We start from the raw sequence: 23,256 nt of genomic DNA on the forward strand, positions 1-23,256 counted from the left end.
TCTTACACTGCTGGTGGGAATGCAAACTGGTACAGCTATTCTGGAAAATAGTATGGAGGTTCCTCAGAAAGTTAAAAATAGAACTACCCCATGACCCAGCAATTGCTCTAGTAGGTATTTACCCAAAGGATACAAAAATAGTGATTCAAAGGGCACATGCACCCCAATATTTATAGTAGCAATGTCCACAATAGCCAAACTATGGGAAGAGACATGATGTCCATCAATGGATGAATGGAGAAAGAAGATGTGGTATATATATGCACACACACAATGGAATATCACCCAGCCATCAAAAAGAACGAAATTGTGCCATTTGCAATGACATGCATGGAACTAGAGTGTGTTATGCTAAGCAAAGTAAGTCAGTCAGAGAAAGACAAATACCATATGATTTTACTCATATGTGGAATTTAAGAAATGAAAGCTCATGAACATAAGGGAAGGGAAGGAAAAATAAAATCAGATAAAAACAGAGAGGGAGACAAACCATAAGAGATTCTTAACTACAGAAAATGAACTGAAGGTTGCTGGAGGGGAGGGGGTTGGAGAGATGGGGTAATACAGTGATGGGCATTAAGGAGGGCACTTGATGTAATGAGCACTTGGTGTTATATACAACTGATGAATTAAATTCTACCCCCAAATTAATAATACACTATATGTTAGCTAACTTGGATTTAAATAAATTAAAAAAAGGTGCCTGTATATGCACAATAAATGATAAGATCACTATAACTCTAGCCGAAGTGGCAGAGGCAACCAAGGCTTTCTGGCAGAAATTGAAATGGAACCATTGGATCAGGAGTCCAGCTGGTAAGACAAACTCTAGAAAAGTGATGTTTGGGACTTTATATTAGATGTGGTAGTGGTCTCAAGGACCTCTTTAAGTTCATGATACAGTGTTAGTCAGCATATCTTCAAGCAGATATTGTGTAATAACTGAGGTTTTAGATGTGGGAGAGGTTGGAGCTGGAAATGCTTTAACTCTCACTGAATTTGATCTCTAAAGAGAGAAAGACAGATTACAGACAGGAAAAATTAAGTGTTAGAATGGCTTTTAAGTTTTATTTCTTTTAACATACTTTAACCAGTCTTGTTACTCTTACAGATAAAGCTTGAAACGCTGTGCCCTTGGAGCTTGTGATTTTTCAAAGAAAAAACGATGTTCAAAATAGGCTTCAGAAATGATTGTCTATTTGAGCTCTCCTAAAAGAAAATTAAAAATCTTTAATTGAGCCTTAAAACTTTTACTGGAAAAAAGAACTGATAAAGAATTTACTGGTAAATCATTTTCTTTTGAAAATTTCATTTGAGAGATCAATTTATGGATGCATATTACCTGAGCAGGTAGAGTGTCCTCCATATGACTCATTTCACTGGTTGTCATCTTTATGAATTTAGTTAACTGTTAAGTTTCATCACTTCCGCAGCAGTCCAAGGTTTCAAAGTGTACTAAACTAAAATGTGTTCAAAGCATTCACTGGGGTCACAGCAGGTATAAACTGACTTTTCTACTTCAGATATAATTTTATTTAGTATATGAACTCTCTGGGCTGTGATAAGACAGGGAGAGGCTGGCAACATGCCCAGAGCTCCCCCAAGGTTTTAAGTACTAACTTGCTAAATTCTGTTTATTTGAGAATGAAATATTTGGCAAAGGGTCCAAAAACGTCTGGAAATTATTCGTATAGGAAGAAAGTCATATGAATGTAATGAGCTTGAAATAATTAACGTGTACTACAGTACAAATGTAATGTAAATTTTATGAGTTCATTACTGTGGAAATGACACATGTGAAAAAGTGGAAATGCAGAAACTGTCTGACTTAAAATATGATTAGAAATTTAGAGATATCAGGGTGCTGGGTGGCTCAGTTGGTTAAGCGTCTGCCTTTGGCCCAGGTCATGATCCTGGGGTCCTGCATCGGGCTCCTTGCGCAGTGGGAAGCTTGCTTCTCCCTCTCCCTCTGCCTGCCGCTCCCCCTGCTTGTGCTCTCTCTCTCTCTCTGTCAAGTGAATAAATAAAATCTTAAAAAAAAAAATTTAGAGGTATCAGGTGGATTTATCCCAAGAATTAAAGATTGGTTTAACATTAAGAAAATCAATGTAACTTACCATATTAACAGACTAAAAACCGTATGATCGTCTTAAGAGATGCAGAATGATTATTTGACAGACTTCAACATCTATATCCAATAAAAACCTCAGAAAACTAGTAATAGTAGGGAACCTCTTCAAATTGATAAGGAGTGTCTATGAACAACCTACAGTTAATATCATACTTAATGGTAAAAGACGGAATGCTATCCCCTATGCATTGGATATCCATATAGAAAGGAAGAACTTTGATCCATATCTTGCACCATATACAAAAGCAAACAAAAATTGGATAATAGATCTAAACGTAAGACCTAAGCTAAATGTCTAAAATTAAAAACACTGACCATAACAAGTGTTAGCTAGGATATGGAGCACCTGGAACTCTCATATACTGATGAGGGGATGATGGGAAAATAAAATGGCACAGCCATTTTAGAAAAACAGTTTGGATGCTTCTTAAAAAGTTAAGCATAGGGGTCCCTGGGTGGCTCAGTTGGTTAGGTGTCTGACTTTTGGTTTTGGTTCATGTCATGATCTCATGGGTCATGGGATCGAGCCCTGTGTCAGGCTCCATGCTCATTGAGGGGTCTGCTTCAGATTCTCTGCCTCTCCTCCCCCTGACCCTCCCCCTGCTCATGCACCCTCTCTCTCTCTCTCTCTCTCTCTCTCTCAAATAAATAAATAAATATTTAACGTATGATCCAGCCATTTCCACCTTGGTATTTTCCAACAGAAATAAAGCATATGACCATATAAAGAATTTTACTACATGTTCATAGTAGCTTTGTTTGTAGTAGCCAAAAATTGGAAACTACCCAAATGTACAGTACCAGGTAAATGTATAAATAAATTGTGACTTATAACCACACAATGGAGTACTATTAAGCAATAAAAAGGAATGAACTATGATACATGTAATACAGATGGATCTCAAAATAACTATACAGAGTTAAAGAAGCCAGGAAAAATAAAAAAGAGTACTTACTGTGTGACTCCATTTATTCAAAATTCTAGAAAATGCAAACTAATCTAAAGCAACAGGAACAGATTAGTGGCTGCTTTGGAAAGACGGGAAAGACAAGCAAGAGGTATTACAGAGAATCTAGAGGAAACTTTTTGGGGTGATGGATATGTTTAATATCTTAATTGTGATGATGGTTTCATGGATGTATACATGTCAAAACTTATCAAATTGTACAATTTAAATATGTGCAGTTTATGTCCATTATACCTCAAAAAATCTGTTAAGAAAATTTAAAATTTACGTATTACCAGTTCAGAGGAGGCCTGTGCTATAGCTCCCCACCCCTCCCCAAAACAGAGCACATATTTTTTGCAGGATGAACACAGTTTTTACAACTAAAAAATAAAATAATAAAATAAAGTAAAATTTACACACAGTATATAAACACATGCAAATGTGCTTATCATCATTAGTTAATAAGGAAATAGAAATTAAAACCACATTGAGATCCAATAGTTATTGGGGAAAGGATAAAGCTTGCTTAATATTAATATGGTTTCATATTATAGCAAAAATTCATCTGATTGGGGCGCCTGGGTGGCTCAGTTGGTTAAGCATCTGACTCTTGGTTTCAGCTCAGGTCATGATCTCAGGGTCCTGGGACTGAGCCCATGTCTCCACGTTCAGTGTGGAGTCTGCTTGAGGATTTTCTCCCTCTGTCCCCACTCAATACCCTTTCTTGAGCACGTGCATGCGCTCTGTCTCTCTCTCTCAAATAAATACATCTTTAAAAAAAATTCATCTGGTTTACAAATAACATGAACTCCTAATCTTTAAAGGAAAAGGTCATTTTCTGCTTTATTAAAATATTATGGAGCCCCTGCTCTGGTGTCATCCTGTCCAGCTCCAGCAGTCAAGTTAGCAACCCAGGTTGTTCTCAGTTATTCTCCACTAAAGGAAACAGGGTTCCTTGGTGACAACGTATCCTATGTTTGAGAAAGAATAACTCAAGCTGAGTTTTGAGTTATCTTAATTATTATCACAAAGAAAGAATGTTTTCAGCATTTCCTGGTGGGGTGGGGTTAAAAAAGATAACGAGGGTAACCTGATGAGAGGGCTGCTAGGGGCAAGTAGAAACAATCTAGGCAACAACTAGGAAAGATTTTACACCCACCATAAATGCAAGATAAAAAAGACTAACAACCACAAGTACTGGAGAAAATGTGGAGCAACTGGAAGTTTCATACATTGTCACAGGCATGTAAAATGGTACAATCCTTTGGAAAAAAGGTCTGGCAGTTCCTTATTAAACTAAACATACACCTACCCTAGAACCCAACAATTCTATCCTTAGATGTTTACCCAAGAGGAATAAAGACATATGTTCACAAAAAGTGTATACAAGACGTTCAGAGCACTTTATTCATAATGGCAAAAAAAAAAAAAAAAGAGAGAGAGAGAAAGAGAAAGCAGAAACAGCCCAGGTATCCATCAACAGGAAAATGGAAAAAAACCTGACACATTTATATAAGAGACTACTCAGCAATAAAAAGGACTGAATCACTGGTACATGCGACATGAATTAACTTCAAAAACATGAAGGAAGCATTATGCTTTGTAGGATTTCTTTCATAAAAAGTTTTAGAATGGGCAAATTTAATCTGTGAGGCAAAATAATCAGAACAGTAGTTAACACCCAATAGGTGGGGTGGGAATTGACTGGGAAGGAACATGAGGAAACTTTCTGGAATGATTGCTGTATTCTAAATTTTGAAAAGGGTTTGGGTTACACAGATGAATGCATTTGCAAAAACTCAGTGAGTTTATATCTAACATTTGTGCAATTCATTGCATGTAAGTGTACATCAAAAATTTTAAGAACTAAACATTGAACTCTACTTACTTATATGCATGTTGAAGTATTGGGGGAAGCATACTGATGTCTGCAATTTACTTTGAAATGCATCATAAAAGTAACGTGGATAGATGAGTAATAAAACACATAGAGTAAAATTCAGAATCCATGAAGTTGGTAATTGGGTATGTACTATAAAATTCCATCAACTTTGCTGTATATTTGAAAAATTTCATAATAAAGTGACAGGAGAAGCCCTCAGTTGGTCTTATCTTTCTAATATACATCCTATGCCTGTAATAAATTATTCCTTCTTTAAGATAGAGGTAGGTTCTATAGCAACATAGGGACCAGAAATTAGTCCCAGAATTTTCCCTGAAATTCTAAAAGTTAGATGACATATGTAAACATGGTAAGAAAGGTTAAGAAACTATAAAAATTATTGAAAAGGAAGCCAAGTTACCTTAAGAGCAATTACTAATACTGGTGTTTATTATCACCCACAAACAGGATGAGAGTACCATATTTTGCATCTTTTTAAAAAAATTACTTTTAACTATCACTGAATAGAAGAATCATCTTTTATATCACGTTACATATGTGAATAGGCCAACCGTATCTCATTCAAACTTTGTCCAAAATTTGGATAGCCAATCATCATTTAAAAAACACTTATTAAGCATTTTCCTATACCCAGTATTATCACTATCAGCATGCTATATATGAGATAAAATAACATCATTTGCGTTTTGAGAGCTCTGGGGGAAATGTGGCATAAGAATGTGTCAAACAAATCTGGGTGTTTCCTATCTCTGCACTTATTAGTTGTAGGACCTTAAGCAAATTAGCTTCTATAAGCCTCACTTTCCTCATTTACAAAATGTGGAAGGATAATGGTAGTACATACTTCATATGATTCTTCTGAATGTTGAGTGAGCCAATTCATTTTACATGTATCACAGTGATTGGTAGATAGAAAGCACTCAATAAATCTAAGTTATCATTTTTTTAAAAAAGTACGTACAAGAAACAAAACATTCAATTGGTGGAAGAATTGGTGGAAGAGTACCTTAATTTGTTTAAATAGAACATCATCTCCTCACTAGGTAGTTCAAACCCCTCAAACTCTGAGAAACGTTTTAAAAAGTCAAAGAATGATAAGCTTGCTGCACTGATACTGTGAGAATACAGAATCACAATTAGATGCAGAAAACACACTTCTTATCAGCATATTATCTAGACCTGCTAAAAGAAGCTATACAACCTTCGCTTGGTTTTACATTGAACACCCAGAAATGTTACCCACCGTGTTTTATGCCTATCACTAGTGCTTGTTAGGTAGGTGGGCACCCAGTTAAAGACTCTAAACAGTCAGGCAGACGGTGGCGGTTAAGGTGGGACCAGGAGGATATTAATGGCTGCTTCCCTCCACCCCAAGAGAATGGCAGTGTCATGCCTAACAGGTGGCAGAATGAACAGCTGCAAGGCTCCTATGGGAAGCTGGGAAGCCCATACATTTTGGGAAGCATGCTGTAATGTCTCCTGCTATGTGTGTTATCCATAAATTTCCCACATTTTTTACTACCTTTGGCATCTTTTTATCAACCATCCTGTTAACAATCATGTACCCCACATAATGTCACAATCGGCTGAAACTATGAAGGAGCAGCTTGTCCTTTTAATTGGGGCATAACCCTTCTATTTGTTACACTGCCCACAACTCCCTTTGGTCTTTCACACTAAAGTACATTTCCTGCCTGGATCCTGGTCTAGGATCAGGATTTTGGCAGTGGTGAAACATTAGGAGTTTCTCAGTGGTCAGTTCATACCTAGACTAGAAGTATTTGACCCACCCACTCATATCTGCCCCCATCCTAAAAAGCAGCTAAGAATCTCAGCTCATTTTCAGATGCCCTTCTGAGCAGGTGAGTTCCTATCATTTCATCAAAAGAAGATAACGACTTAAAGGAGAAGGGGAAACTCAGTAAACGTTTTTTTAAAAAACCAGACAGGACTGAAGTCTTAGGACATCCTTTTCTGAAACACTCTTGGAGAGTAGGCTTTCTGCTTTTATATAATAGCACTGCATCTGCTTTGAAACCCGTACAACACTGGTTTCTTTCTTTTCTCTGGTATTTTTAATTTATTACCTCTTACCAGACTTGTTCTTCAAGATGTAAATTCACTGGGTATGACTGTTTAGATACAAGTGTCTAATTAGGAGTTTGGGGCAATCGCCAGCACATTATAACTATTCAACTGCTATAACCACAAACAAGTCTCTAAAATGCTCCGAAAGCTTCAAATATTATATTAAATAGTACTACTAACGATGCATAAAACAAGAATGGATTTTTCAATTAGTATAAAAGTATTAGAATTTAATACATAAAGATAGTTTTATTATCTTGCTCATGAGGTAATCATCACTTCTACTTTCCCAAATGGTTATTATTACACTTAGGATCAGATTCAGAAAGATTTATCTTTAGCTCACATATAAATACTTTCTTTTATTCTAAAATATTAGCAATCTTCTTTTCTATTGCGCAAAAGACAGTTTCAGGTTTGCTCCCTTTATTTCTTTTAAATTTAGGAACTCTGCTACTAATTTCTTGATGTCTGGAATAGGTTCACACCTTTTCTCTTCAGCCCTGTCAATCATGCTTGAAATTTATCTGCAAACTTCAATGGCAGAAAAAGGCAGAATTCACATCATTCTTAACATGGGATCAAGCCAAAACTGAAGGAAAAACTGAAGGATTTTAATTTTTTTTTTTTAAGTAGGCTCCATGCGCACCATGGAGCCCAACATGGGGCTTAAATCCATGACCCTGAGATCAAGACCTGAGCTGAGATCAAGAGTTGGATGCTTAAGCAACTGAGCCACCCAGGTGTCCCCAAAACCAAATGATTTTAATGTAAATTATCCAAGCTAGAATCCCATATTTTAACCTTAAATTTGAATCAGCAATGATTTTTACTGCTGTTTCCTCCCCTTCTATTTTTACTATTCTTTTGAGGCTGAATCAGAGAAATGTGCTGAACATGTGGATTGCAGCAACTGAATTTCTCAAACAGGAAGCAAAAAGAAACAATTTTCTCCCTTAGGTTGCTTTTATTTAACAATCTGAAGAATGATTATCTGAGTTTAAGGATTATATTTAGAATGGTCCTAACGAAGAAGAAAAAAATACTTGTTTCACAACTAAGATAGAGCCAAAAGCCCTTTCTAGCTAATCAGTCAACTCCCAAGCCAGCAGGAACTGAAACTTTATCTGCTCCTCTACAATGAGCAGAACTGGTGGGATCCAGGATACCTTTATCTTATTGCATAGGTATGAAAATATTGCCTAAGCAGAACTGGAAAATTCACCAAATAAATAGAATGGTGGAATGAGTACAACATTCTTAGATGTATTAAGAGCTGAACAGGCTACATATCAGAAAAAAATTTCACTTAAAGTTTGCTTGGAGTCTTTTACATTAGTCTATGATAGAAACAGAAATAATCAATGGGAACACCAAGCCAAGAGAATAAAACCATGGAAGAAAAGATAATCTGGGAACTAGAGCCAATTCCTAATGCTATATATAAATACAAAACGTATATATACATATAGATGATTTTAAAAAATGTGATGACACATTTATGGCTCAAAAATATTCTTTCACACTACAGATCGCCTTTCTCACCCTTAGGCAAAGTCTAGTATAGAGGACAGAGAATTTCTTTCTGTGTCTTCTACATCTTTCTGTCTTTCCTGCTTAGTCCTACCTATCAAAATTCCATACCATCCTTTAGAACCATGTTAAATACTTCTCCATCAATAAACCTCTCCCAACAATTGAAATTAACTTGTCTTCTGTACTTCCCAACACTTTATATTTGCATCACCACCTAGCTAAAAGCTCTAAAATGCTAGACGTCCTGGGATGTCATTCTAAAAAATCTTTTCATAAAATGAAGTCCTTACCACCCCCTGTATGGCAAGAATTTAAAAAAGAAGTCACCATCACCTGAAGTCAACACAAGACCTTTTCTGGAAAATATTGGAGAACTTTCTACTCAGATAACAAAAAGGAGGACTGAACATAGCTGCTCAGGTATGTGGCTAAAAGTCTTATATGTTACAGCTCAAAATTTAAAATTATCTCACTCTTTTTCACAACTTCTGTTTGTTGTTTCTTCTTCGCCAGGGTCACATACCATCTGGTAAACATAGCAGCTGAAGACCCTGCTTGGTTTCTGTTCTATGTGTAGTACCAAGTCTCTATCAAAGTAGACTTCATGGCTGTATGTCTGTAATGAAAACACAGTCAAATGAAATCTCCTCTTCACACAACCATGTTCGCAATTACCTCACTAAAATGTAATAGCACCTATGCTAGGGATCTTCAAATATATACTTGGAAGCAAAACAGTTGCTAGAAATAGTTTATTTTCATTATTTATGAATATGCAGATAGAAAAGCATTGCACAAAATGTTAAAAATGAAAAGAGCCCTGGTCGTAGGAGTCTGAACACCCAGATTCTATTGCTTATACTGCTATTTCACTGTGTGACAGTGGTCAAGTTGCTAAACCTCTTAGGTACTCCACTGATGAAACAAAAGGACTGGATAAAATAATAGCTACTTTTCCTTACAGTTTTTATATTCCATAATAATCAAAAAAGTAGACAAATATTTCCAAGAGTGCCTGGAAACCCTACATGCTTGGATATCATCTCTATGAAATAACTGGGGAGATGCAACAGAGTATACTTCTATTTTTTAAAATGTTACCAAACTTATAAAATGTGAGAAAACCAAAGACTATGGTAAGGAAATAGGATGTCTCAGAAGAAAACATAAAACTTCATCTTTAAGGCCTCTAGAAAGAAGGCCTTCTAGTTCCTAGGGGAGGAAGGCTTAAGAAGTACTCATTTTGTCCTGTAGGATGATATCCTCTTTGATGTGGTCACTGGTATAGGTGACCCTGGACTGATATGAACACAGTAACATCTGTTCCAATAAATGTCACCTACAAAGAAAATTCTTACAACTTTGTATTCCATGGACTCTACTCACCACATCCCATGACTCCACCAGTGGAATGCTTTTAAGTAAAGTTCCATATTCATTACAATGGAAATCCAGGTGAGCTTTTCCTTCAGCATCTATTTGGGTAACAGCTACCACGGAAAGCAAATCCAGCTCATCTTCATAGTCCACAATTTTAAAAGTCTCAGGGAATAGATGGATAAGGCAGAGAAAAAGAGGGGCAAAATCCAGTTATCCAGTTAGGATTGTTTCTATTTGTGGTTTAACTATTCTATTACTTATTTTTAAAATGTAGAAAGAGGAATGAATGGGTGAGAGCATAGGTAGAAACAGGTCTCTACTTTTATGCCAATAAAGTCCCAAGATTCTGAAGACTGCAGCAGTACCCTACAGATTCTAACAGAACCAAGTCTATGTAGATCTCAGCCAAAGTATTACTGAAATTCTCTATTACGACAGCACACTAGAACTTCTCCAAATTCAAAAGAGGTATTCAACTGCTGCCTCTGACATGTGTGTTCACTGGCTTCCAGATAGGACTAAATATATGAAGTTCATTTCTGAAACCTAAAAATTACCCACTTTGTCAGAAGGGTCTTACCTCAGAAAAACACAAGTCATTTCAAGTAGAACTAATAGCCTATCACATACTATTTATGACTCTATTTGCCATCTTTTTTTTTTCTCTTTTTGAATGCTTTTCGTTCCCTAAAGAAAGCAAAAATGGCTGCTTATACTTGAGGGAGAATATTAATAATTAGGAACTGAAATTCAACCCACAGAACAGGACTGGGATGAGCGATGTTAGCTAGAAATGATTAATGATGGTAAAGTCTTAAGAGAGAAAAATCTAACCTCAAACTCTGTTTAAGGAAGTAAACCTGGGACTCTAACAGCCTCACAGGGGAAACAGATCCATGTCAGCCATCCAGGGATGGACCACAGGAAGGGACACTTTGGCAGGCACAGCAAGTTTCTTTGAACCACCATATACTAATCCTTCACTCACATTTGGTCAAACTGCTTTTTCATCTATTTATATTTTCTGCCTTTACTACCCATGACATAAAAATGTATAGAGATTTATTACACATGGTTCCTTTTTATTTACTTTTTTGCCTTAATATTACCTTGGTCAAACTTCAAAGAGTAGACTTCTTGCCTGAGTGTAGTGATTTTACAGCATTTAGTCTCGACCCCTTTAAGTTTCTCCTTTACAGGCTAAAAGTTTTTGTTTTCTAATCTCTTGATGTAGAGTATCTCTCTCTTTGCTACCAATTTCTCCTTGTTTATTATTTTTGCTACCTTTTAGTGATTTTAGTATGTCTTTCTTGAATATAGTTTTATATACAGGGAGCTTTCTCCTTTGTTCTCAAATGTGTGTAAATGTGTATACACACTCTCTTTTTGAGAGTAGCCACATACTGGGTCACCTTCAACATTTTTTTTTAAAGATTTTATTTATTTATTTGATAGAGATAGAGACAGCCAGCGAGAGAGGGAACACAAGCAGGGAGAGTGGGAGAGGAAGAAGCAGGCTCATAGCGGAAGAGCCTGATGTGGGGCTCGATCCCATAACGCGGGGATCACGCCCTGAGCCGAAGGCAGACGCTTAACCGCTGTGCCACCCAGGTGCCCCTCCTTCAACATTTTTAAAAGATTTTTCAAAACTACCTTTAGAAGGCTACTCTAATGTTTCTACCTAGAAATGGCCACACAATCAAACAGTTTTCTGGTCTAAACAGATTTAGAATACATGCAATGGTTATATATCTGAAGCATAGTCACGGTCAGTTGATTTCATAAGAACTTTCAATGCCTCTTTAAAAGAAAAGGATAAAAATGTATTAGCTTAGTGAGTGGTGAAGTCAAGTTCAGGCTAGAGGCTAAATTAATTTATCACATCCTCACACTCTTCTTCCCTGGCCCACGATCATTAACAAACATATCCATGTCTTGTAAGTAAAAAATAAAGCAAAAGCCATAAAGTCATCAGGATATAATTCAAATAGTTTCTATTAAGAAATTTCCCTAGGGGAGGGGAGTGGGGGATTGGGATAGGCCGGTGATGGGTATTAAGGAGGGCACATATTGCATGGTGCACTGGGTGTTATACGCAAATAATGAATCATGGAACACTGCATCAAAAACTGGGGATGTACTGTATGGTGACTAATATAACAAAATAAAAATTATTAAAAAAAAAAAGAACATTACATATCAATGTTTAAAGTTGAATAGTGTGTATGGTGTGACCAAATCAGTTTAAACTGTGGTTAACATGAGGGTAACCTGAGAGCAGAAATATCGGAAAAGACATTTGAAGGACAGATCTTCAATAAAACGTTTTCATAAGTTTTGGGAAAAAAAAAAAAAAAAGAAATTTCCCTAGAAATGTGCACATAAACAAAAAATAAGCTAGTAGTGTTTTCAAATTATTTCAGTCCTAAGACCCTTTCTGCAAACAAAATCTTATGAATAATTCCAGTATGAGAAGAGAGGATGACGGGGATGCACTGGTTGAAATACCACGTACAATCCCACCAATGGAGTCTGCGTGGAACTACTCACCCCCAACCTCTACCCCAGAGTCCGGGAAGTATAATTTAAGAACCCCAGGGCTAGTACACACTAGTTTGGTTTATTATCTCTGGCTAAAGTAATACCTCTTGTTCTGGGTCATCATCCAGAAGGTTAACATTTTTTTTCACCACCCGTCCAGAAGCTGTAACAGTGGGTAAGTTTTCATTCTATCATATGGAGAGAAATAAAAAGATATGATGAGTCCTTTTATGTGCAATAAATAGCAAAACTGTACTAAATTTCGTTAAACCACCAACCCTTATCCAACATCCACAACTCTTTCCTCTACTGAGAAAATTCTGAATCAGATTTCTGATCCTCCAATTAGTAAAAATACTTTACTATAATAAATTAATGGATAAAATACCAAAATAGGCAAACAATAAATACAAAGGTTACAGATTTGCTACTTCACTTGCCCTTCTGATTTTTGCTTTAGTATAAGTACAGCAATGCTACAGTGGGTCTGCTTTTGGAAATTTCTCTCTGCATAATTTTCTTCATGTTCTTAATTTGTACACTAAAGGAAAAGAACTATTTGGAGTTAAACCATGGTATGTGATTTTTACAGATTCATATCTACCCCAACCTACTCTAAGTTTGCACAGCTAATTAAACCCATAGGTTGAAAATTCATCAATAAAAACTTAAGGAGAAACCCAGAAAGGAAACAGAAATCAGCAAAAGATAAGCTCAATATAATCAACTCTTTTCGAATCTCACCTGTGCTTGGGGTTAAGACCAGCTACCTATGTAAACGAAAAAACCCAGACTTTTATTGTGCTGTTCTTTTCAGCCACACTAAAAGACAAACACATTTGTATACTATATTCTCAAATAGAAAGACAGTGCTAGGAAGAATTTTAAAGTACTTCTGGCTTACTTTGTTCTTCTCCCTGTTGGCCAAAATGACAAAATCTTCAGAGATCTGATGCTGGGCACTATCATTTTCTACTTCATTTAGCTTTAAAACTCTGAAAAGGGAAAAAAGAACCTAAGACCTCAACACATCATTAAAGTGCCAAAGTGGAACCACTGAAATGAAATTCAACAAATGAAAATTACAGGAATAACACTAAGTCAGTTCTCCTCTCCTCCTGTGGAGTCTGAAGTATTAATGTTTGATCACTTTAGTGTCCACAAACTCCTTGAAATTCAGAGACTTTGTTAAAACAGAAAACCTGTGACAACAGGTACTCCTAAGTAGGTAATGAAGCAGCTTCCTCAGGCTTAAGCCATCTTCCAAACTGGCTTAATGAAAGTTACTCTAAAGAACCTCATCTTTGTCATCCTGCAATAGGTCTTAAACGTTTCAGCTTTAACAGTAGCATTACAGTAGATATTGGCATTTTTTGCTTCTGAAGATAGAATGAGATATCAATGAACAACACTCAGAGTTAACTATAAGGCAGACCGGATTAGCAACTAAACCTAAACTAAATGTTTTCGTAAAAGAGTAATATTTAAAAACTGAAATTTACTTAATGCTTTTATCGTAGGGTTATATTTAAAAATTTGGATTTTCTGAGTGCAAATGGCCTAATGGACAAGCTTACTAAGCAAGAGAAAAGAAAACAATTTGCTCACTGCCCACACAAATCTGTTCACAGTATTAACAAGCTTCAAAAGCACAATGTTCTCAAAGCTTAAAGTCTCAAACGCAGGCAAAGAGAGTAGCAGAGAGAAGCAGCTAGTGTGGCCAGGGAGAGCCAGAAGCCTTACAGTTTGCCAGGGGCAAAGAAATCAGATTATATTTTAAACTACTCAATTTGTTATTTTAGTTAGTGCCAATATTTAAAAGTGCCTATCTTCTAGAACCTGGTAAAAGGGCACACACCCTTTGTGGACCTTATTTTCTTAAGCTCGAACTACTATTAAAAGGTGGGCAATGGTAATGGTGTGCCTGGGTGGTTCAGTCAGTTAAGCATCCAACGCTTGATTTCGGCTCCAGTCACAATCTCGGGGTTGTGAGATCCCCAAGTTGGGCTCTGCACTGGGAGTGGACCCTGCTTAAGATCCTCACTCTCCCTCTGCCCATCCCTTTCTCCCTCTCTAAAAAAACAAAAAAAACAAAAACAAAAACAAAAAAAGGTGGATAGCAACCAACATTAGAACCAATGTTTACTAAAGCTGAACTACAGTTTTTAAGACTTTTTATGAAAGTTCATAATCTTACTTAAGTCCCTTTATTTTCTTTATAATCAATCCGGAAAAGTAAGCTAACTAACAAGAAGCATAAGGAATACAGAAGGCAGACAATGTCTTTCTTATCAACAAACTTACTGAGCACCTACTCTGTGCTAAGCACTATGCTCAGTGCTGGGGTTATAGTCAGCAAAACAGACTCTTTCCCTGCCACTACTGAGTTGATGACTCCAAAGCTAGATATTTAAACAGATAATCAAACAAATAATTAATTAAAATTGCTGTGTTAGAGGAAGAAAATATGATGGGGGAGCTCATCTAATGAAGCGTATCAGAGAAGGACTCTGTGAAAAGGGGATATTTAAGCTGGTGACGAAATATGAATAGAAATTCGACAAGAGAACAGGGAGGGGAAACACACTCCAAACAGAGGAAACAGGTCTGAAAAGACAGCATTACTGAAATAAACTGAGGGGGTGGAGGGTCTTTCAGACCATGCTAAGTGAATGATGGTTTTTATCTCAGGAACAAGAAGCTATAAAAATGTTAAAGGAGAATCCACTTAGTTAGGTTTTTGTGTTTGTTAATGGTTCTAAAAATCACTCTCACTGCTGAGAAGAAAACAGACTGAAAGAGTACAAAAATGGATTCTTGGGAGTCCTGTAAGTGGACTATTACCACAGTCCAGGCTAGTGGTGACAGTGGTCTGACCTACATAGTGACAGTGGCCAACGGTAGAAAGAGGACGATTTAAGAAATATTTAGTAACAAAAAAAAAAAAAAAAGAAAAAGAAAAAGGACTAACAGGATATATGGGTGGGAGGGTGTGTTTGTGTGACAGAGAAAATGCACACGAGTGCAATGTACTGATGAAAGACAAAAAGGTAACAAAGTGTTCAGAATAATTCCAGATTTCTCGTATTAGTTGAAAGGTTTGGGTCAGGATATAAATTCTGGAGTTTTGGTGTATACATGATCTATGAAACCAAGGTAATAAAAAGAATCAATAAATAGAATCATGTAGAAAGGAATGAAGAATGAGAAGAAAACAGGGTCTAAATCCTGAGGACATCCAATAATTAAAGTCTGGGTAGAAGAGAAAGAACGTGAAAGGATACTACGAAAGACAGATCAAAGAGGGAGGAAAATATTCAGAACTGTGGTGTCAGGGAAGCCAAATGAAGTGTTTGAAGGAAGGAAAGGTCAACTGGATGGAAGACGTGGGTCAACAAAGCAAAACAAGGTTTACCTCAAACAACTCCTGTTCTAAAGCTGTCTTTTAGAACAAAGACAAATCATTTCTCTCCTTAATCCTGAAGAATTAAAACATGATGAGGACAAGCCAATCTGAATCTCCTTTTACCCATATATCATCCATTAAAGAATTTATGTAATATCTATAGAGAGTGGCTGATATCTACAACGATGAGGCTGAAAAATAAAGTTTTCTAGATGCCAGCCTCTGAAGAAGCAACCTATAACAAGCTAATTATTTCTATAATTGAGTCAATAGTTAGCTGGCAAAAATAAACTTGCCGATAAATGCTTCCAAAATCTATGTTTCACTTTAAAATAACTCATAAAAATACTCACTTGACCTGATTTGGGCCAACATGTATTATTCTGCCAGAAGCATCAGGATGAAAATAGATCCAGTCAGATTCTAGAGAACAACATTCCATTTCTTGGATCCCATTTTTTGCCTGAAGTTGGGTAAAAATATTGAAAATAAAGATTAAGGGAAAATAAAATAAGGTTTCAAATCTAACATCAGTCATAGATCAGTAAATCAAAGGTACAGGGAAGAGAAAATATCAATAGTTGAACTGGGATATGTGTAAGAATTGAATTAGGACACTCATACTTGAGAAATCCAGAACATTTACCCTGTACCATACAATTTACCTGACAAATAATAACTTAACAGTTACCATATCTCAAGCATCTAATTGTGTTAGTAGATGTTTTAGAGTCATTTCATTTAACAACACTCAAAGCATATATTATCATCCCCACTTTGATGAGGAAACGGATATATAAAAAGGATAAATCATTTGCTCAATGTTTTACACGTGCTAAACGCCTGCTCTGATTCTGAGGTTCAAGGACTTGTTCTATGATATAACTTTGTACAATCATGCACACACAGCTCCCTATAACTTCTTCCTCCCTTGCCTATCCCAATAAACTGTCAAAAGGAGTGGTTAGCACAAAGATAAACAAGCAACCCAACCCACAATCTCAGAAACAGGTCATATAATCTCCTTGGATAAGTCAGATGTAAACCTCTAATAATGAAGAAATGGTCTAATACTGCTTAGCCTTTTAGGCATGTAGAGATTTATTTCATGGTAGGACATTTAGACATTAAAATAAAGAAAAAGATACCTCCATGATATATGATCACATATGTACATAAATGTTTTACCTTATACATGGGAGCACTGGGAACTAAGACCAGCATGGATACATTGATTTCATTTAATTTCTTTAATTTCTCCAATGTAAAATGAAGTGATACTACCTTTCCTATTAGATACTTACAAAAGTTTTTTAAATATTAACTTATTAATTTCATTAGCATATACTGACAGGACATTATGTTTTAAGTATCACACTAGGTGTTTGTACCTCACAGGAACTAAACATAACTCTTGCCATCAAAAAACTCATAATCAAGAAGGGAGGCAGAGTACTAGAAGTCCTTGCAACAGCAATCAGACGACAAAAAGGGATCAAAGGTATTCAAATTGGCAAAGAAGAAGTCAAAATGTCTCTCTTTGCAGATGACATGATACTCTATATGGAAAACCCAAAAGAAGCCACTCCCAAACTATTAGAAGTTATAGAGCAATTCAGTAACGTGGCAGGATACAAAATAAATGCTCAGAAATCAGTTGCATTTCTATACACGAATAACGAGACCGAAGAAAGAGAAATTAGGGAATCCATCCCATTTACAATAGCACCAAAAACCATACGTTACCTTGGAATTAACTTAACCAGAGACGTAAAGGACCTATATTCTAGAAACTATAAATCACTCTTGAAAGACATTGAGGAAGACATAAAAAGATGGAAAGATATTCCATGCTCATGGATTGGAAGAATTAACATAGTTAAAATGTCCATGCTACCCAGAGCAATCTACACTTTCAATGCTATCCCGATCAAAATACCAAGGACATTTTTCAAAGAACTGGAACAAACAGTCCTTAAATTTGTATGGAAACAGAAAAGGCCCCGAATCTCCAAGGAACTGTTGAAAAGGAAAAACAAAGCTGGGGGCATCACAATGCCGGATTTCGAGCTGTACTACAAAGCTGTGATCACAAAGACAGCATGGTACTGGCACAAAAACAGACACATAGACCAATGGAACAGAATAGAGAGCCCAGAAATGGACCCTCGGCTCTTTGGGCAACTAATATTTGATAAAGCAGGAAAAAACATCCGGTGGGAAAAAGACAGTCTCTTCAATAAATGGTGCTGGGAAAATTGGACAGCTACATGCAAAAGAATGAAACTTGACCACTCTCTCACACCATACACAAAAATAAACTCCAAATGGATGAAAGACCTCGATGTGAGACAGGAATCCATCAAAATTCTAGAGGAGAACATAGGCAGCAACCTCTACGACATCGGCCAAAGCAACCTTTTTCATGACACATCCCCAAAGGCAAGAGAAACAAAAGATAAAATGAATTTATGGGACTTCATCAAGATTAAAAGTTTCTGCACATCCAAGGAAACAGTCAGAAAAACTAAGAGGCAGCCCACGGAATGGGAGAATATATTTGCAAATGACACTACAGATAAAGGACTGGTATCCAAGATCTACAAAGAACTTCTCAAACTCAATACACGAGAAACAAATAAACAAATCAAAAAATGGGCAGAAGATATGAACAGACACTTTTCCAATGAAGACATACAAATGGCTAACAGACACATGAAAAAATGTTCAAAATCATTAGCCATCAAGGAAATTCAAATCAAAACCACACTGAGATACCACCTTACGCCAGTTAGAATGGCAAAAATAGACAAGGCAAGAAACAACAATTGTTGGAGAGGATGTGGAGAAAGGGGATCCCTCCTACATTGTTGGTGGGAATGCAAGTTGGTACAGCTACTCTGGAAAACAGTGTGGAGGTCCCTTAAAAAGTTAAAAATTGAGCTACCCTATGATCCAGCCATTGCACTACTGGGTATTTACCCCAAAGATACAGACGTAGTGAAGACAAGGGCCATATGCACCCCAATGTTCATAGCACCAATGTCCACAATAGCTAAATCGTGGAAGGAGCCGAGATGCCCTCCTCCACATTCTTGCAAACTCTTTCTCAAATAATAAAAGTTTTTAAAAATTTAAATAAATAATAAAATAATCATAATAAACCCAATGCATGTTTTTTGTGAATATGTATTTTTACATGGACAGCACTGGAGGAGATAATGCTAAGTGAAATAAGTCAAGCAGAGAAAGACAACTATCATATGATTTCTCTCATCTATGGAACATAAGAACTAGGATGATCGGTAGGGGAAGAAAGGGATAAAGAAAGGGGGGGTAATCAGAAGGGGGAATGAAACATGAGAGACTATGGACAAAAAAAAAAAAAAAAAAAAAGAAGGGAGGCAGAAACATAAACAGAAATAAGACAGTGCAGAAAACAAAAACAAAACAAACAAAAAGACGGTGCAGAAAACAAAGTAATCAAACCATGCACAGGATATTATCAAGCATCCAACCCACATGAGCAGGATATTAGAAGAAAAAACAAAGCTTAAACTAAGCCTTAAAGGATGAGCACAAAATGGTGAGAAAGAAGAGATGGCAAAACACAAAACACAGAAATTTTAATCCATATAGCATGTATATGTATACACATGAATAAAAATTTTAATTTTGGCTCCTACAAAAGTAATATAATGACTAGAGAAGTAGGTGGGGGCTATGTCACAAGTGTTTGTATGCCATGCTTTTAAAAAAATGGAATTAACACATTTTCTGTTAGTGAATGTTTTCATTTTTCAGAAATTTTTATAAGTATTCTAATAATTTCTAATAGGAATGGTGGTATTATTACATTGTACATATAAGGAAATCCATTCAAACACCTTGGCTGCAACTACTGAAATTAATACGTCCAAGAATGCATTAGCTCTGGATGCTCCTTTGTTTAAAATAAAACATGTACATACTTACGTGCTTCTTTCTTTAAACAATTCCCTTTATTACAATTCCTATAACATGCAAAAGAAATATTATCTCTTTTTGTGTTAAATATAAGGCAGCATTATTACCAGCTTCTGTAGTTTTGTTATGTGCTTGAATGCTAGATTTTAAAGCTCATTTTAATAGAAAGTTATGAAACATTTTCTGAATTCTTCAGTTTGGCTGCATGTGTTTTTGGGTTATCTACTCTTCTGACTGACAGGTGGCGAAGTAACGGGCAAATGCATCCTGAAGTTAATGTCACTACAGCAAAGCTGTCTGGCAAAGGGATTGAAAACTTCCCCTGGATTCGGCAATTACTTATGAATATGTTGAAATATAGATATGACTAGATGTTATAATCAGTTATTATAGAAGGGGAGTACTTGACAGACACGCTTGATATGGATGGTGGAGACCATTTTATACACACACACACACACACTAATATGTATTACCAGTTCTTATATAAAAAGAATATGTACAGGGTTTGACTGGATGGAAAAGTTAAGTGAAAGAGAGATGTGACAGGTCCTGGTGGCTGAAGAATGTTCCCTGGCTGAGAGGGGAACAATCAAATCACAGACTTGTCATGACAGGTTAACAGCCCCTAGTGAGGCCACTCTAAAAGAAGATGTCACTGGGCTGGGCCAAACAGGAGCAGTCACATGTGATAGGTAAATGAAAAAATGAAAGGGGACAATGTCCCCACAAAAGAAAACTAGAAGACACTATACACAGTGTTCCCTGGTAGTGACGTCAAAGGAAATAGATAACTGGACCCAAGATTGTGTTGATCTTTGGTGTGGTGAAAGGTGGCCTATGACTAAAAGCCACTGAGTCCAACAGTGACTGATTGAGCACAATCCTGGAAGAAATGGGTATGGAATTAGCTGAACCTATATATTTTATGTATTTTATATGTCAAATACATAGGTTCCAGAAATAAATTACACTAACTCAGCAATACAAAGCAAAGGGGAACCCCTCCACCACTCCCTGTGCACTTGCTCTTTGCACTTACCTTAATCACTGTGCTTAACAGACTGCATCTTACTTATCTACACGTGTGTTTTCAAGAGCGTAAACAACTTGAGGGAAGGGAATATGTCCCCAGCCATGCCTGGCACATATTAGGCCTTCAATGAATTGAATTAAATTAAATTAAATTAAATTAATAAATCATGCCTAAATCATTTTCAAAAAGAAAATAAAGAAAATTAATTCAAGGGGTAGAAATTTCTATTGTCTTACCATGTACCATTTTTTCCTATTCTGCCATAAGTTACTTAACATAGTTCTTGAAAATTCGAAGTGTTTCGATGGTTATATTGTGACCAACAGAGTAGTACCTGTTTCTGCTCTGGAAAGCTAATAGCAGCAAACCATAAAAAAATAGAACCAACTACACATTGCACCAGCAATTTCAGAGGCAGCCTGAACATACTCCATCAATAATTTCCACTATGGAGCTTCAGAGATCCCATGAGAAATCTTTGGTTTCTAAAAATTTTCAAATCTTAATGCTTTTAAATTCTTGGTAGTACACACAAGTGTTCGTTATATTCTTTGTATTCTTCTGTACCTAACATCGTTTACAAATTATTAATACAAATAAAAACTAATTCTTAGGAATTCTTATTATAGAAGTAGAAAATGAAGAATTTCTGAAACAAATTTACTACTAAAAAGGCTGATCACTCATGATTTACCAAAGAATTATCTTTCAGGGCACAAATATGGAAAACTCCTTTCTGTTTCTTCTTATTAGGTGTGATGATGTAGTGCCAAGGATGGCCTCCAATCTGAAAAGCATTCTCCAGGGAGGACACCTCAAAGAGCAGTGGTGGTGTGTCTGCAGAGATGGGCAAAAGGAATTTATTATTTTCTCTGTTCTGGTAGCCTTGGAACATTCATGAACTGAATTCAACCCTTCTTTGCATGCACCATCTATGAATTTCCATTAACGAAAAATTACTATGTTCAGGAAATATAATCAGGAAAGAGGCTGATTGCTAAGAAAAGAGAAAGCTGGTAGGAAACAAATGTTGTTATGAGGTCAACTTTCTAGACATCCGTTTTCAGGGTACGTGTGACCTGCAGGTGAGTGGAGATAAAAAGTGGGGTGAAGGTGCTTATGATGGGAAAAAATGGCAAAGTACACCTAATAAAAGCAGCTGCCATTTACTAGACATATATGTCTCAGACTCCCGGTTAGATACTATTTCCAACACTCATAACAATCCTAATAGGTAATTAAGTTTAATAATTCCTTCAGATGTGAGGAAGAGATCTTCCATATTCCAGACTAACAGGTTATACTTAGCAAACTTTATCAGAGGAGTCTTAAGATTTCCAGCATAGAAGTGATATTAGTCATAATGAATGTAACCACTTAGGATAGGTCCTGTCACAGTGAAAGCTTTATTAAAGGGTAGCCACTACTACTAGTATCATCTTTAGACAAGTTAACTAGTTTAGATACATCTAGTCAGTCACTGTCATTTAGAGACTGACACCATAAAAGTATCTGTTGGTGTCTCTTAGTCTTCTTGATGACAACTAATTTTAAGTACAGTGAAACAGATGTACTCTTAGAGAAATGCATAAGTGGAAGGTACTATAGCTTTAGAAGACCAGAATAGCATTTGGGCAGTTCTCGGGAAACACCACAAATCACACAGTCTGTTTCAGCAGGTGGTTAATCTATAACTCCTTTTTTTTTTTTACCCCTCTACCTTAAGAGTATACTCTTTGGTTATGAGGCCATCACTGTCAGTAAAGGGGCTTGCCATAGGAAGACCATTCACTCAAGAGTCACATGTTACATATAGAAGTGAAGTGTGTGCTCTATTAGGCTTCTTCATAAGGACAATTTATTACTTGGTGCTATACATAGGGGAAAAATAATGAAAAGTGAATTCACAAACTGACAATCCTGAGAAAGAGACAAGTATAAACATACTAAATATACTTAAAGCACTTAAAAAAAAAACTTTTAGGAAAAGAATAATATTCTTAATATATAAAGAAGTCTTTTTACTAAGAAAAATATGAACCCAACAGAAAACTGGGGGAAAAAATCACTAAGTAAATTATGAAAAAAGTACAAACATCATATGTGATAATATGGTAGCTATCAAATGATGGTGAATGAGGAAAAAATATATAAAAAGAAAAAATAGAGTTTGAATTTGGGGTTAAAATTTCAAGTAGGTATGTCATAGAGAATATAAAATAGGTATGAACAACAGGGGGAAAAAAGTCAATCCAAAAAAGATGTATTTAAAAAGAAATGCTTTTCTCAGCAGTTGCTAAAAATGGCCCCAAAGTAGCA

At 36.2% G+C, this 23,256-nt stretch overlaps 1 protein-coding gene across 2 annotated transcripts in view; it reads right to left on the minus strand.

Moving 5' to 3' along the window:
- Positions 1-3,083: 3,083 nt before the first annotated feature.
- DCAF17 (DDB1 and CUL4 associated factor 17) overlaps positions 3,084-23,256 on the minus strand; it is a 43,640-nt gene continuing 23,467 nt past the window's right edge. For both annotated transcript variants that reach the window (XM_008687112.2, XM_040643981.1), the window contains 6 exons: positions 21,632-21,774; positions 16,289-16,398; positions 13,434-13,524; positions 12,634-12,717; positions 9,995-10,150; positions 3,084-9,224 (listed from right to left, as the gene is read on the minus strand). In XM_008687112.2, the coding sequence (XP_008685334.1) occupies positions 9,078-9,224; positions 9,995-10,150; positions 12,634-12,717; positions 13,434-13,524; positions 16,289-16,398; positions 21,632-21,774 (731 nt within the window). In that variant the 3' untranslated portion in view covers positions 3,084-9,077. The remainder of the gene's footprint in view (positions 9,225-9,994; positions 10,151-12,633; positions 12,718-13,433; positions 13,525-16,288; positions 16,399-21,631; positions 21,775-23,256) is intronic.

This window comes from Ursus maritimus, unplaced genomic scaffold (assembly GCF_017311325.1).
Source record: "Ursus maritimus isolate PB19 unplaced genomic scaffold, ASM1731132v1 scaffold_1, whole genome shotgun sequence".
Taxonomy (NCBI): Eukaryota; Metazoa; Chordata; class Mammalia; order Carnivora; family Ursidae; genus Ursus; species Ursus maritimus.